This window comes from Juglans microcarpa x Juglans regia, chromosome 6D, assembly GCF_004785595.1.
Source record: "Juglans microcarpa x Juglans regia isolate MS1-56 chromosome 6D, Jm3101_v1.0, whole genome shotgun sequence".
Lineage (NCBI taxonomy): Eukaryota > Viridiplantae > Streptophyta > Magnoliopsida > Fagales > Juglandaceae > Juglans > Juglans microcarpa x Juglans regia.
The window spans coordinates 33,385,169-33,400,668 of record NC_054604.1 but is presented as its reverse complement, the minus strand read 5'-3'; the positions used below and the strand labels follow the sequence as shown (position 1 = coordinate 33,400,668).

General features: G+C 37.3%; 1 protein-coding gene across 1 annotated transcript; it reads right to left on the bottom strand.

Moving 5' to 3' along the window:
• Positions 1 to 1,557: 1,557 nt before the first annotated feature.
• Positions 1,558 to 12,311, bottom strand: LOC121234204 (oxysterol-binding protein-related protein 2A-like). The gene is given in 13 exon segments (XM_041130048.1): positions 1,558 to 1,925; positions 2,344 to 2,534; positions 3,591 to 3,704; positions 3,819 to 4,016; positions 4,018 to 4,047; positions 4,249 to 4,389; positions 5,074 to 5,241; positions 5,992 to 6,147; positions 7,425 to 7,582; positions 7,585 to 7,866; positions 8,813 to 8,909; positions 9,497 to 9,856; positions 11,440 to 12,311. Coding segments are annotated over 12 exon segments (2,307 nt in total). The 5' UTR covers positions 11,857 to 12,311; the 3' UTR covers positions 1,558 to 1,925; positions 2,344 to 2,348.
• Positions 12,312 to 15,500: the final 3,189 nt, after the last annotated feature.

Sequence of the window (15,500 nt, the reverse complement as noted above, 5' to 3'; positions counted from 1 at the left end):
CGATTTCAACCAACCAATTAATTAGTCTACGCTTCGGTTTACCTCTCTCTTTCAATTACCTCTAAACATTTCTTTCCCGTACTGATCAATTAACTTACTTACTACTGTATAATTAATGCGTTACCCCCCACCGGCCCATTTGTTATGAAGTGGAGTGTAATAAATTCAAAAACCCCCAGCACGAAACAGTAGTACTAGTGCTGGCTAGCTTGACAGGACGACACTCATGAAATTTAGTTTTATGCGAACTCTGATTAGAATGTTGCAAATTCTTTCACTGCATATATAATATAAGAGTTAATTATACTTTGCCCCCTCAAACTTTCGCTCAATTCATAACATGTCTCTGAAACTTATAATTGCATCAAAGTAGACCCCTCAAACTTTCAAAATTTTCTAATTCCCCTTCCGTCTACCAACAACGTCAAATTTAACGAAAATTCACTGTAAAAATGTAGATGTAATTTTTATCTAATTTATTTTCATTGATAATATAAAATATAAAATAATATATGCTATCAATTTATATATGGTTTATGAATATCAAATAATTTCATTGTGTACATAGATTATTCATAATTGCTTGCAACTTAGGTATAAAATAATTTTATATATGGTTAATGATTAATGATTTATTATTAATTGATAGCATATATTATTTTATATTTTATATGGTCAACGGTAATAAATTAGATGAAAATTACATCATACAGTAAATTTTCATTAGATTTGACGTTGCTGATAGACAGAAGGGGGAGATTGGAAAGTTTTGAAAGTTCAAGGATCCACTTTAATACAATTATTAGTTTCAAATGCACATTATGAATTGAGTGGAAGTTTGAGAGGGTAAAGTATAATTAACCCATAATATAATGATCTATATGAGTTAAGACTCCCTTAAAATGGAACACCTCAAATTACCAAAAGCGCCGTGGTTCAATGGATATGGGCTAGCTAGACAAACTTTCCATTAGGTAACATCGTGGACCAATGGACTTGAATTCTATACGAGGTTTCTTTCGTAGGTAGATGGACTATTCCGCCTAGCTAGGTATGGCACCATAACGGCCCTTTACCTTTCATTCCCATTACAAAAAGTGTATCAGAATCTGCAAATTATTGAAGACAGCTATAGAACAGGATGATGAATTGGTTGAAGGGAGAAGCAGCTAAAATTTTGTACAGTTGCAACTTGGAAAGCAGTCTTTCTCATACAAAGAAGGATGAAAATAGAGAACTCGTGCCTGTGAAATATGCATTCACGGAGGACAAAGAAAGTTAGGAGATAAGATATTAAGATCGTCCAACACTCTGGGTCATCTTTCAGATTTCTTGTAACAATTGCTTTATAACAAAAGGCCCACCCAAAGACCGGCCTGAATCAGCTACAAGGACTAGGCTAACTTTATTGAGAATGATGACATGAGGCTGATCGCAAAATATCATTATCTTTTGATCATTTCCGCCAATATTTGTTGGATTGTAGACATGACATTCATGGTCAATAGAGGAGAATTTATTAACAGCCTGAACAATCATATTAAACTTTCACGATGATTGCAAAAATGCATCTCTGTTTCTTTTATTTCTACGAAGGGAACACATAAATATGAAATAAATGCTCGGCCCGTGGCTCGCACAGTTTAATGACTAGAGAGGGAGGGAGAGATTACATTTTACACAATCTACTGCACACTGCAGACAATGAGAATGTCCAAAAGATGAAACATCAGGCCACTTTTACTGACGATCTAACAAACAGTTGACGTAGACTTGAAAGATGAGAGCTTCCGCTTAAATGCCCCTGTGGATTCGCCTGCTTTCATCAGCCTCAAACCAAACTCTTGGCACCCTCAAAAAAGAACCAGGATATTTCTTGCCCAGTTTTCTATCTAAACAATACTTGTAAAGGATATCTATTTTTCCTGCATTAACAACACAATCACGTCTATTAAAAACTTGCTACGCAATTCCAACGGACAGTTCCAGTGCTGAAATGGTAAGAGAGCTTTTTACCATGCGATATAATGCACGTTTGATCACGTGGTCACTGAGAATATGATTACGAGGAGAAGTTATTTTTATTTTTTCTTCTTTATTCGTTTTTTTCTGTGACTAGAAGGATTATTTTTTCTTTTGTCAATACTCACTGAAAAGAAAATACCACGTAAACAAGATACAGGCTTTGGATTTTTCTTCCACCAAAATTAATGAGGTATAATCGTGCTGCTTCAATTAAGACTCGGGTTCGAATCACACAACTGGATTTTAAAAAGGAGCAAAAGATAGCAAAGTATGGAAAGGTTGTGAAGAGGCATGGCTTGAACCAGAGTATGAACGCACCTGAACTATGATAAAGACACTTCCACAGGATCAACAAGGTCTTCATTATATTCACCAAATATATTTGGGCATCCATCCCATTTTCCCTGATCCCGAGCTTCCCAATACCCGCCAACATACCGGAAGGGTCCATCATCACCTTCCCTCTGGAACCATCTCGGCTTCCATCCATTTTCTTGCAACTTCCTTGACTGCACAAGGGGTACAACGAATCAGCAATAATTTTTCTAAACATAAAATATGGGATCAGTAATGAAATAACATTAAAGCTTATATAAATGGGGGGCCCACAAAATATAAACCAGGCCTTGCCTAAAGCTAGATATGCTCACTACTAAGATTGACAATTTTTCAATTTAACAGTCTTTACATTCTTCCCCAAGACATGACAAGAATCAGTGGAGACAGAGGAATAGGGATGTAAGACTTCACGCATAGGTATTGCGCTTGTATATGTCCCATGACTTGGGCTATGCCTTTTCTCATTAATAAAATTTTCTTCTTTACTAACAAAAAAAAAAGGGATGTAAGACTTGTGCGAAATCTGCATGACTAAGAAACCCCAGAACATCATGTGACTTGTTACAGGACTCATTTCACTTTCCATTGGTTGCAGTCAGCCTTGCCATGGTTTCTCCAATAATTCTGCTATCAATGCCCATCACGGCATTTTCAAGACAATATATGACTGTTAACCTCGAATTCACTGATGCACCATTACAAGCAAGACAACTTTACATACACTCTAACAGTATAGGATCAACTACGAAGAAAGATTGTCAAAGTCTGGGTACCTTTTGTCTAATAGGTCAGTTGATACTCTTTAAGTTTCCTAGATCTCTTTCTTATCTGTTGCTTATATTAATCGTCCACATCTTATCAATAATGCACAAAATCAAACAACATATTATGGCAAAAAGCGTGCCAATTTATATCATTCCACACTATTCAGCATTCTTTCCTGAGCTCAAATCTCAGTAAAAGTAAACAAACATATAACTACCTAAAGCTCTACTACGCATTCAGGTGTACTGTTAGTTAAACTATGATTGCACAAAAGCAAGTTTGACAAGCAGGACCAAAGGTACGCAGTCAAGAACCCATTAAAAGCAAAAACCTATCCAAAATTTGGCCAGACATTTGACGATGCCACATTGAGTTGCTAAAACATGAAACAGGGACAAAAATTAGCAAATGAAGCTACAATGTTTGTGCTCAATTGGACATGAAAGAGCAGCTAAGCATACCATTCTTTGCCTTCTCTCCAAACGCTGCTTCTCTGTATTTGCCTTCTCATATTCCCCATTTTCCAGATGCCGCTGGTCTGGTCTGAGCCTCGAATCTGTGGGTGGGAGCTTCTCCTTAATCCGTGATCAAACACCCAGGATCAGACACAACTATAAAAAACAATTAGACATGCATACGAGGAAAATGAAAACGCACATGAAAACTCAATTTTAATACATCGTGTCTACCTGCAGTCCTTGTGTCAGCTCATTCAGTGTGATTGCAAACGAAGTTAAGTTGTATCGAGTAAGATTAGGAGACGGCTTGTTCCTTTTCCATAGCAATGATGCATCAGCAGGAGTACAATCCTTTGGCTTGCCATTCCCGTCATTATTAACATAGTACATACCGTCATCCCACTTCCCAAATACAGTGGCAGCCTTTTTTTCCAATAACATCTTCAACATATCCATGTACCTGTGTACATATAGGATTAATTGAACGAATCTTGTATCCAGACTAGGGGTAAAACATGTAGATCTATATACAGGAGGGTCACCAAGCAGTTAACAGAATTAAAAGCATCTAGAATGTTCCCGATACTTAGAGAACTAAGAAGTACCATAAACAATCAAGCATATAAAATGAAATTCCCAATAAATAGAATGCATCCCTAACCTGGCGCGGATTCCGGTCAAGAATAGACTGCTCTTTAAACTTGAGTTTGCATGAATACTGGCGATTACCACGTATGTGCATTGTCCCATGGTGACCACAATACACTTTACCAAGGATAAGATTATAAATACTAGTAGTGACCTATAAATAGCATGATCATGTGTTAGAATATCTCTAAAAACAAATGGAAAGGAAATAAACACCCGTCAACATTGATAAGGCACTAACTAATACATATACTTTTTTTTTTTATAAGTAAAAATTTATTAATATCAATAGGTGTAACCAAGTACACTGGGTGTATACAAGAGAGAACACCTAGCCCATAATAGAGTACCCCTAATGAACTAACTAATACATATTTTGAGTCAGGTTTTACTACATTTTAACTTTCTAGCTAATAGATTAAGGAGAACATATATGAGAGAGAAATTAGTGAAATTATAAAGAAATTATAGACTCAGTGCTTTTTTAACTAAAAAATTATACGCTTTTGTGGCCTTGATAAGCACCAAAATATGCCTTCCAAAACTAACCACGAGATTTAATCATTTTACTTCAATAATTTGTACAGGCTTTAAAGTACTTCAACCTTGATTTAATCATTTTACTTCAATAATTTGTACAGGCTTTAAAGTACTTCAACCTTTGTTTACCGGAGATATTTAAACGGTTCAAATCAATGAGAAAGCCAATAAAAGTACGCAAAAAAAGAGGGATGCCACAACAATCCTGATAGGACGGCACCCTACCACATTTTATCCAAGATCAAGCAAATTGAGCAGTCAATATTTTGAACAAACACAATCAGGCAGCAGCACACACCTTGCTCCACTGGAAAATTTCACCATCATCAAACTCTAAAGTAAGAACTCCAACGGGGTCAAGCTGAATTGACTGCCCCCAAAATTTTGTGCGGAGGTTACTGTCACCCCAGAATTTCCACCCTCTGCCTTCACAGTGGCAGGCAATGAGTGTTGGGTGATGACTGACCTGTTTCAATCAACGTAATATCTTAATATTTTGAATTGAAGATTACGGTCAATTGCTTGATCACAATGTCACATACAAGAATAATATATACTCAAAGTGTATATTTCGTGAATTGATTAAGACACTACATGTTGCGGGTGAGTAAGTATGTCCCCAGCTCATGTCTCTTAGATTCTCATAGAACACATCTGCATTTTAAATAATTGATTTCTTTAATTATTCTTGAGCCACATACAGAATCTTCAATCTTCCTAAAGAAAATATTCATGGAAGATTCCTTAAAATAGGTATATAGTCATTGGACTGAAATTGACATTTTCCTCCAAGTGTATCTAGTGGTAGCCTTTTGTAATGGTTTATGTTTGGAATTTGTGGCATGTGGTCATTTGATTACCAATTTACATAAAGGCAGACCACCTGTCGTTTTCTTTCTGGAATCTTTCTTTCATGGGTAAGAATTGTGATTTGTGCCATATGTCCTTGTCATTGTCTGGAGGGCTCTATCCTTTACTCACAATTTACTAGATGAGTTTCTTAGTTTATGGAAAATGATAGGTCGGATTCTCTCTTTATTGTAGAGGAAGTTCCATGTAAAGTATTTTTTTTTTTTTCAAATCTATCAAATTTCTTATGAAGCCAGATTGTCTGAAACTAATAATTACACATGTTTTCCATTTTAAGAACATTACAATTGCTGTTAATTGCTTTTCTCAGAAAAGAAGCAAATTGTTGGATACTTAGATACAGTACCTTCTCAGAGAAGAATCGAATTCCTTTCTCAGGATAGTCAGCTTCATATGTTTCCCCTAACAAAGGATTGAACGGCTTACAGTGACGACCTTCAGAGGAAGCATATCCAGAAACCGCAAAAGCAGCAACATTCAGGACCCTCTGGAGACTGTTCCCCTGATTTTTGCATAATACATGGGACCGTGAAGCAAAACGTCAGATTCAATAAATTTCTGAACAGTTAAATTCTTTGATTCTCATGAAGCATGTAACCGTACTAAACATGTAAAATGTCTAAAAAAGAAACTTTCAGCATATTCTATTTCACAAAAACATCACCAATTATAAGAGTCAGGAGTGCAACAGATTTCTTCAGTACTGCACTCAAACCAATCAGTTAGAACTTAGGGCTGGTTTGCTCCTCAACTAATTTGCTTTTATTATGGGGCCAAAAGGGACCTAAAAGATTCAATTCAGTTCTCTAACGAAGGGGTCGAGTTACCAAACCAAACGTTGTATCTATAATATCATGATCATACATGTCCTGGAATTATATACAGGTTGCAATAGGAAAATAGAGATCCAACACCCAGTCAATCTACAAAGAACTCTATGCTGAATACTATGCATTATCTTATATTGTTTCCTCTATCACCCTCTTTTTTCTAATACACTAGTATGTCATTATTTTTGTTCCTCAAGTAAAAAGTGACAAGTGGAACCCTAACCAACTGGAAGATATTTGGCTTGGTTCGCTTTGGGTCTATATCCAGTTACATTCAGTTATGAGGCAAGTATTCTAAAACCAAGTTTGTCAGCTTAATTCATTAATCTTGTGAACAAATCAACCCAAGCCAAGTTGCACAGCTAATAGGTATACAAGACCATGATGTAGAGGTAACTGATAAAAAATTGTAGGGAAAACTTCAAATATAATAATAACAGTTGTATCTTCTCATGAAAGGCATGGAAAAATCAAATTCATAACCCGGCCAAGCTTGGAATGCTTACATAGTAACTGTAACAGTAGTTTATGAAGATAAAATAAGTTCCGTAATAATATGAGGTCCACTCAAACATTCATGTAATCAATAAAACAGCAATGATAACATGACGTCTTTCATACACTAGAAAATTAGCATTTAGTATAATGATAGGCAGTGTCTGCAGGAGTAATGCCATATTATATTCAAATGTTTTTGTTTATAATATTTAAAAAACAAAAGCACAAGTAATTCATATTGATTACAAGGTGAAACAATATGGATCCAATCAACTTCCCCTCCAAATCCACAAACCACCCATTAAAAGACAATAATGCAGGATAGAAAAGAAGGATAGGCAGAGTGGCTAGGATGATTCAACTGCATGGACAACCATGAAGTCATTTTCCTGAAATATGTATACCAAGAAACTAAATTTATCTATTAATAAGGAATGCATATCAATCTTACCACTCTACCATACTCATATGCTTTATCCAAAAGAAACGAGTACTCCATGTCCTCGCAACATTTTTGAAGAGAAGATAGTGGCTCATTAAAGTAAACAGGGAGACAAACACGGGTGAGATCTTTTCCCACATTGTCCTTGATCAAATACCAGAGACTAACCCTTTCTCCTTTTCAACTGGATCGGGAAGCTTTTTCCGCCTTTCAAAGTCCAGATATCTGGACTTCCGACCTTCCTTCTTACTCTGCAATTTCTCTACATCAGATTCACATTGAGCTTCTCTATAATTATCCAGGTGATTCGAAACTACTTTTGTAAGCCCACAACTAGCAGTCGGTTCAATAAAATAGTCTTTTGTATCATGAAAGCACATTTCATCTCCATCCGACAATTCCTCAAGCTCATGTTTCTCAATATCATCTGATGATTCAGTTGTGCTGCACTCTATAAACTTTAAATGTCAAGATATATGTAGACATGCTAAGAAACTATAACATAAACCAAGATATTAGTGCGAAGAGACAGTGGGAAATTGGCCACTTCCTTGCATTATCCAAAAATTACTTAATAGACCAAATTCATTATCATTACTGTTAACTGTATTTTATAGTTAAACAAAAACTTACAGACAAAAGTAACAAAATAAATTTGGAGAAAATAATCAATAAATTACTTTTGGTCTTGTCAATTGTGACTCTAGATAAATACACAAATTGGCAATCAACTTTAACCAAATCATTCAAGGGAAAAGTTAAAACTCTAAAAATAATAAAAAAAGATCTTTTTCTTACTGTGGAGAGAGAGAGAGAGAGAGAGAGAGCTTACCCCCAAGTACACCATGAAATAGTGAAATTGTCAGATAAACTGCTAGTGATCAAAATACAGCCATTTCATTCTAAATTGCTAGGTCAGGATAGATCTTAAACACTAGATGGAGGAAAACATCAAAGATCTAACGAGTATTGTACATCAGCACTAATTTGACATGGACACCTTTTTTTTATAAGTATTGACATGGACACCTACGTACAGGTTATTAACATTTACAGCTAGAGCTCACTAGTCTACATACAAAGGAGGGAGTGATGGAAGTATATACTTTATTAGTGAGTTGGGTTGTCAAATTAAAAAGGAATTTTCAGCTAAAGTTCTATCAGAAATGTCTTCAAGTAATGTATATGAAGGGAGCCATCAATGTTCCATTTCCAGAGTTTTTGATCAAATGACCCAAATATAGGTTCAACTTGATCTGTTTACTCAACAAGGAATTAGTTTCTAATTGTTACAAAATAAATAAATAAATAATAAGATAAAAACTAACTAAATTTACTCATTAAAAAACAACCACCAAACAAACATTCAACTAATATCTAAGAAGAAAACTATATACCACTGTATTTTCCACGCCCAAGACCGGAAAACTCATGTTTGGTCATTCTGTATTCACCTTCATGAATTCCAGAGGCTTCAGCTTCGATAGTAGCTGCCTGCATGTGCAAAGTAAATATAGTAGATACACAAGCTAATTGCAGAAATCATATGTCCACTTCATAAAGAAATGGTCGAAACTAATTCAAAATGCAGGTGCTCGTTGCCAAAAAGATATAGAGGTCTTTCAAATATGGGGGGATCATGGCCTTCCTAGCTAGGCCCTCGTTTGGGCTACTATCAGTCAAGAAACATACCCATATAATGAGCAAGGCGGATCAAGTTGGGTGAGTCAAACGAGGAGATAAATGCAGATTGAACATGTTAAAATATAACCAAAAATAAAAAATAAAAACAGCAAAAAATTGGTTAAATGGTTCGCACATATCTAACAAAGAACAGTAACGGCACCATTTGGAAGATTCTGTGAGGAAAATCAAGGATGCAAGGAAGGCATGATATCCTATGACTTGACAAGATATAGCCCCTCAACAAAATACTCAATAGGACCACGTTGTGACACGAGGCTTTGTAGGTTGAACTTATTAGCAATCACAAAAAAAAACAAAAACAAAAACAAAAAAAGGTTAAAAGTACCCTCAAGTTCGCAGCCCAAATTGACAAAGTAATGGAATCACTAGTTTACCTCAAACTGCCTTAATGTGTCGAGCAAATTGGATCGCTCTTCACAAAGAACTTTAAGCTGTCCCCGTACTTCAGAGAATTCTGAAAGCACGATCTGTTCGCAATCCCTTACCAGGTTTTCGTTTATTCCCTCTTCAAGCAAGCGTTTCCTAAGTCTTTCTGTTGATATGGACAAATCATTTGGTACCAGGGAGAAATTGTCATTCAGTGGTCGAAGTGGAAATAGGCTCCGAGTTGAGACCAAAGCTTGTATCCAAGCCACCCGATCACTCTTTGAATCAGTTCTCAGATGAAGGGTCTTCGTGGCAGTAAATATATAAAACCGCCGATCATCAGACTTGCTCTCCCGGAAAGAAGAGATCTGCTAAAAAAAAAAGTTTCAAATGAATCTTTCTAAATATCAGGCTGGCACCATGACATTGTTCCACATGGAATGAAAATGTATCTCTTCAGGGTAACATAAATTCAATAAAGCAATAGCAATTAATAGACTAACTATCACAGACAATTTATCTTGAAAATGAAATAAAATATAGATTTTCCTTTTGGGTAAGTAGAAGATAGATATTATCCTTGAAAACAGATAATGTAAATAATAGTCTGCTAAAGATATGCAGCAATTGTAGACATAGCCACATGAGACTCGGTCCATCTACCAACCAGAAAACGGCCCAAGTGGTAGCCGAAGCCTATCTCCTTTAACAGCCGAATTCTTCACTGCAAAAGCACCAAGGCTCCCAAACTCCTAACTAAACCCACAGTATTTTCACCACGCCGGCGTGGAGATCCAGATATTAAACCAAGAACATCTCCAAAACACTAAAAGCTTCAGGATTTTCAAGGGCAAAAGAAGCCAGAAAGAACAAGAGATGGAGGCATCGTTGGGAACTAGTAGGGATAGTCTGTTGCTGCGAGACAATGCCTAAAATCACCGAAAAGTATCGTTTTTTTCATTTTCTCGTTCCTAAACAGTGTTCGCATAGACTTGAATATGAAATCCGACAGAATGGTCTCAAAGTCCCCACATTTTTCTTTTGTTTTCAACCGCTACAAATCAGACCCAAGTCTCAGATATCAATAGCTCGAAATAAAACTCAAAAAGCGACTTGGAACCACTCAGTCCCCCCAATTAACGCCACAATAAGTCAAAGCAAACGAAGTTAACAAACTCCCAAAAGAAGGCAACAAACAAAAACCCACTTCAGTAATTGCACAGAAAACATATCATCTCTACCGTCCGATCACAGCAAGGTTCCACTTATCCCTTTTCTAAAGAGGGAGAAGAAGGCTTCACGTCTTTCTATATGATGGTAGTACCATATTTCAAGGACAAAAGGAAGCGGCATCCCAAAGAGGGGAAAAAAACACAACTTCCTCACCTTGACTGAAGAAATGGTATTGGAAGCTTTACGACAAGGAAAAAGACGACTGGACTAAACGAGGATGAGATAACAATGTGAAGGATGGGAAAACCTCAGAAAGCAGAGCGGAGAACGAAACAGGCCGAGACCGATTAGAGCTGTAAGTTAGAGCTCAAATCCAACCAATAATGATCGACCCCTGATGTGACCACAGGGTAATACCTAGTCTTTACAACGCAGCCTATCCACAAACTCTCTCACCACCTGCTGATGTGACCCACTATACATTGACAACCAGTAAACTGTAAAAAAGTTGAAAATTGAAATTGAAATCACCAGACCCACAACAGAGGAAGTGCCAGAAACCCTGGTTCTTCCGCTTCCTCGCTCGGATACCAGAGCGCCTCTTTTCTCATTCTTTATTATTTTTTATCTGGCAGAATTCAGAACCAGAGAGGGAAAATCTTTAGATAAAAAATGACAGAATTGGTGAGACTCCTTCGTGACCTTTTGGGATCGAAATTTTTCCTACGATGGAAAATTTGTTTTTGTGCTATACCGCCAAAACTCCAGCAAATTATACCTTGAGATGGACAATGCCAACGGTTTTCTGGTGCTTCCTTCTCCCACTATCCATTCTCGAAAGCCGATTGGTGGAGATTTCTCCGATAAGTCTGACGTCATCAGTCGTTGGCGTCAGCAGATTGAGATTCTCCGGGCGCCGAATTTTGGCGTAGGACAAGACTCCGTTCCTCAGAAGGAACCACCTGGATCTCCATCCTTTGCCGTAATTTGTCCACTTATAGAGCACACCGGCGACAGTGGCCTCGGATCGTCCCGCATTGCCGTCAGATCCGCCGGGAATTGACGCGAGACTCGCCGGCAAGCTCCTCGCCCTGGACAGGGAGGACGCCGTAGCCTCCGCCGATTGGTCCCCGAGGCTGCCGCAGGGACTCTCCAGCGAGATGCAGCAGAGTGGGTGCAATTCTCTCACTCTCATTTTTTTTTCTTCTCGTAAAAGATCTAAATTTTATCCTCACACGTTCAGTTTTCCATCGCAGACGACAGAAATCTGCAAGTGGAAAGCTAGCTGGGGAAACCAAGAATGAATGAGAGAGAGAGAGAGAGAGAGAGAGAGAGAGAGAGGGGACCTGTGAAGGAGCGAGCTGAGCTCTCAAAGTGAGAGAGATTTTGGGGAAGAGAGAGAAGGTAAGAGGGATTTACTGGGAAAGGAGGTCTTTTTTATTGCTTGAATTGATGGCAAGCTTGTTTTATATAAACTTATGTGTGTGTATATATTATAGCACTATGTATCAGAGAGAGAAAGAGATGGCAGTGGAGTTAGAGAGGTCTGAGGAGGAGCAGTCAGCAATGAAATGCTGTTGAATCACACAGTTCTCAGCTTGAGAAATGGTTGTTCTTCGTTTTCTTCCTCTTGCGTTAGAAAGACACGGAAAGAGAAAAAAGCGACGAGAGAGTCTTAATGCCTATTTTGCGCAACAGACATGGTGGAAGGAAAGCATCATTTCCTATTCTACGATGTTATTTGCATTCATCTTCAAAATAAATAATAAATCAATAAATAAGAATAAATAAAAAGATATATAGAAATTTACGTGATTTGGTACAAAATTCTACATTTATAGATTGTTTGGAAGTAAAATTCATTATGATTGATAATTTTACAATCACTTATAGCCTCACATATGGCTCAATACAATGGATAAATTTAGTCTAGACATAGAGAAATCGTCCCGAGCCTCTGGAGAGTTCCTCCTTCATTTGTAGAGGTCTCCTCGAGATCTGTTTTCTTCATTTGAGTGATAGAGTGCAAGTTTGCTGCTAGATAATTTTTGATTGGAGAAATTGTTCATCCTTGAGTGAACTTCTAATAATGAAAATTATTCTGCCTTCGAATATTTTTGTTTGGTTACTGATCTCTTGGAAGCGAGGCGAGTTCAACTCCAAGTTAAGTAACTCGACTCTCTATTGGACTATATCATCGAGCAAAATTCATGTGTATGACGCGGAAAATACTGTGTACGGCGAGGGACACTACGTGGTGAGCAGATGGCAAGGAACATTTCGTGTGGTGCACAACTGGCGAGCAACACTCTATAGGCCAAAAGCTGGCGAGCAATGCGTTGGGAAACTCGTGTGGGGTAAGTGAACCATGTGGGACTAAAGTCATTGTGGCGAGGAACCACATGACTGGCAGCAACTCGGAGCGGCGAGAACCATTGGCGATGAGCTTCAGTGGAGTTTTGGTGGTGAGTAACTATGCAATGGGAGTTCTGTAATCGGGAACGTTTTTGTCGATGACAGGAGCTCCCGCACTTTCTGGTGTCCCTCTCTAAGGCTCTGAGGGTGGCTTTAGGCGGCAGGAACTCACAACGTGCAGTTGCGTTGGTATAATCTCTTGTGGTAAGTGCCAGTGACGATGGCGGGGAGTGATGGGGAAAGAAACCTCTATGGTCAGGGACCATCTTGCCAATGACAGAAAACCCCGGTGAGCCAGGTGGCGGCTGGTGGCTACACCGTCTGGGTGCACAAGAACGTGCATCGATTCCAAACCATCCCTTCATACTGCATTTAGATATTGAACTGAGTTGAGTTGAGATGATAAAATATTGTTAGAATATTATTTTTTAATATTATTATTATTTTGAAATTTGAAAAAGTTGAATGGTTTATTATATTTTGTATTGAAATTTGAAAAAATTGTAATGTTGAGTTGAGATGAGTTTATTAACCAAAAGAAACCTAGACAATTTAGTCAAGTCAATTTAGGCTGCGTTTGAATGTTAAACTGAGTTGAGTTGAGTTGAATTGAGATGATAAAATATTATTTTTTAATATTATTATTTTGAGATTTTAAAAGTTAAATTATTTATTATATTTTATGTTAAAATTTTAAAAAAATTATAATAATAAATTGAAATCAATCCGATAACAAACGTATCCATAGTCATAGGAGAGAGAGAGAGGAAGGTATTATTTTTGGAGGAATGGAGTGTGCTGGGTGCGGAAGTATCGGTAAAAAAGAAAAGAAAAAAGCGTGATTGGAGTGTACGGTGAGTTTGAATGAAGACGGTGACTCTGGTCTGGTCTGGGTGGCACTGCAGCCCAATGATCATAATGACTAACTACTGCGGCATCGTTATCAATGCCATTTAATGCGTAATCATGAGATTTTTTGTATATATTTTTATTTCAAAATTGTTATTTATATTTGAAAAAAATTTATAAAACGCGTAAATTTATAAAATCAAAAATATTATTTATATTTGAAAAAAATGCATAAATTTTTTGTATATATTATACATTTTATGCGTAAATTTATATGTTGAAAATTATAAAATTTAAAATTTAAATTTAAAAATAAAATTAATAAAATAAGTCTTATAAATAAAAATTATAAATATATATAATATTATTCTTTTCGTGACTATATTTTCTACATTATTTTTTAAAATTCCTGATCTTTCTACTAATTTCATAAATTACGTTCTCAATTATGGATAAATTGCCCACTAAATTAATAATGATAGAAAAGTAAAGCTTCTTGCAATGGAGAGACGATTAAGGATGGGTTAAATATGACAAAAATTTTCCTTCTGACTGTCTCGTTTCCTCTCTCCCGTTTTTCGACCAAGCCAACTATCACACCATCGCCACTAGAGGGGGTGGAGCTTCATCTCTTCCTCCTTTCCGATTACTCAGTCGTAGTTTATAAGTTTTTTTTTTCAATTTTTTTGAATCTTTTTCGACGATAGTAACTAGTTATTCCGATTTGCTGCTTGCTAGCCTTTTTCGACCGCCACGTGCCTTTCCATTGGTCTCTCCAACTGCCGATCTACCAGACGAAGGTAGAAATCTGTCAAGATGAGTGGCGCGTACGGCTCACGCGCGGCTTACAGTGAGCGTAAGTCCCACGCACCACCACACCAGACGGGGTTTCCAGCCGTCACGCGCGGCACCACAATGGCCAGCAGCTTCGGATTTTTCAGACCCGTCTGCTCCTTTCTTGCTCAATGTGGCGCATGCCTTACACGCACCACTGTCGTCGGTGGCGGCCTTTTGCCGGTATATTGGATCTTCTAGTTGTTATTATCTTATATTCCTACTTTTCCTAACCAGCGATCAAGATGATATGGTCGTGATAGTTTCTTACAGTTGGACCAGATCAACAAAATGCAGCGCACCCCTCTCGACTACGGCGTTTAGTCGTAGATTTATAGTCTGTTTATCATATTATGTCAAAACCGCTTTTGAGCGGCATCCCCTTATGGGACTGGGTTGTCAAGTCTTTGACTTACCCCTTTTTTTTATCTTTATTTTTATTTTTATTTTGGTGCTGCTTTTGTTTGTTTTGGGAAGGTTGTCGGGGACTCCCACCCTACTAAATCTTGTATCATTGTAACCGTTTAGTTTATCTATACTATCTTAACTTGCAAAAAATAATAATAATAATAAATAAATAAATATGACAAAAATGCAGGTATGGAGACAATTATGGTTCATATTTCCATCTCCAGTTTCCATCTACATGAGCTAGGGTATGACCCTACGACTCTGTAGGCTTCTTCCTCGAACCTTCCAAGCTTTTATAAGATGCCTCTGGGCCTCTGGCTCTGGTTTTTT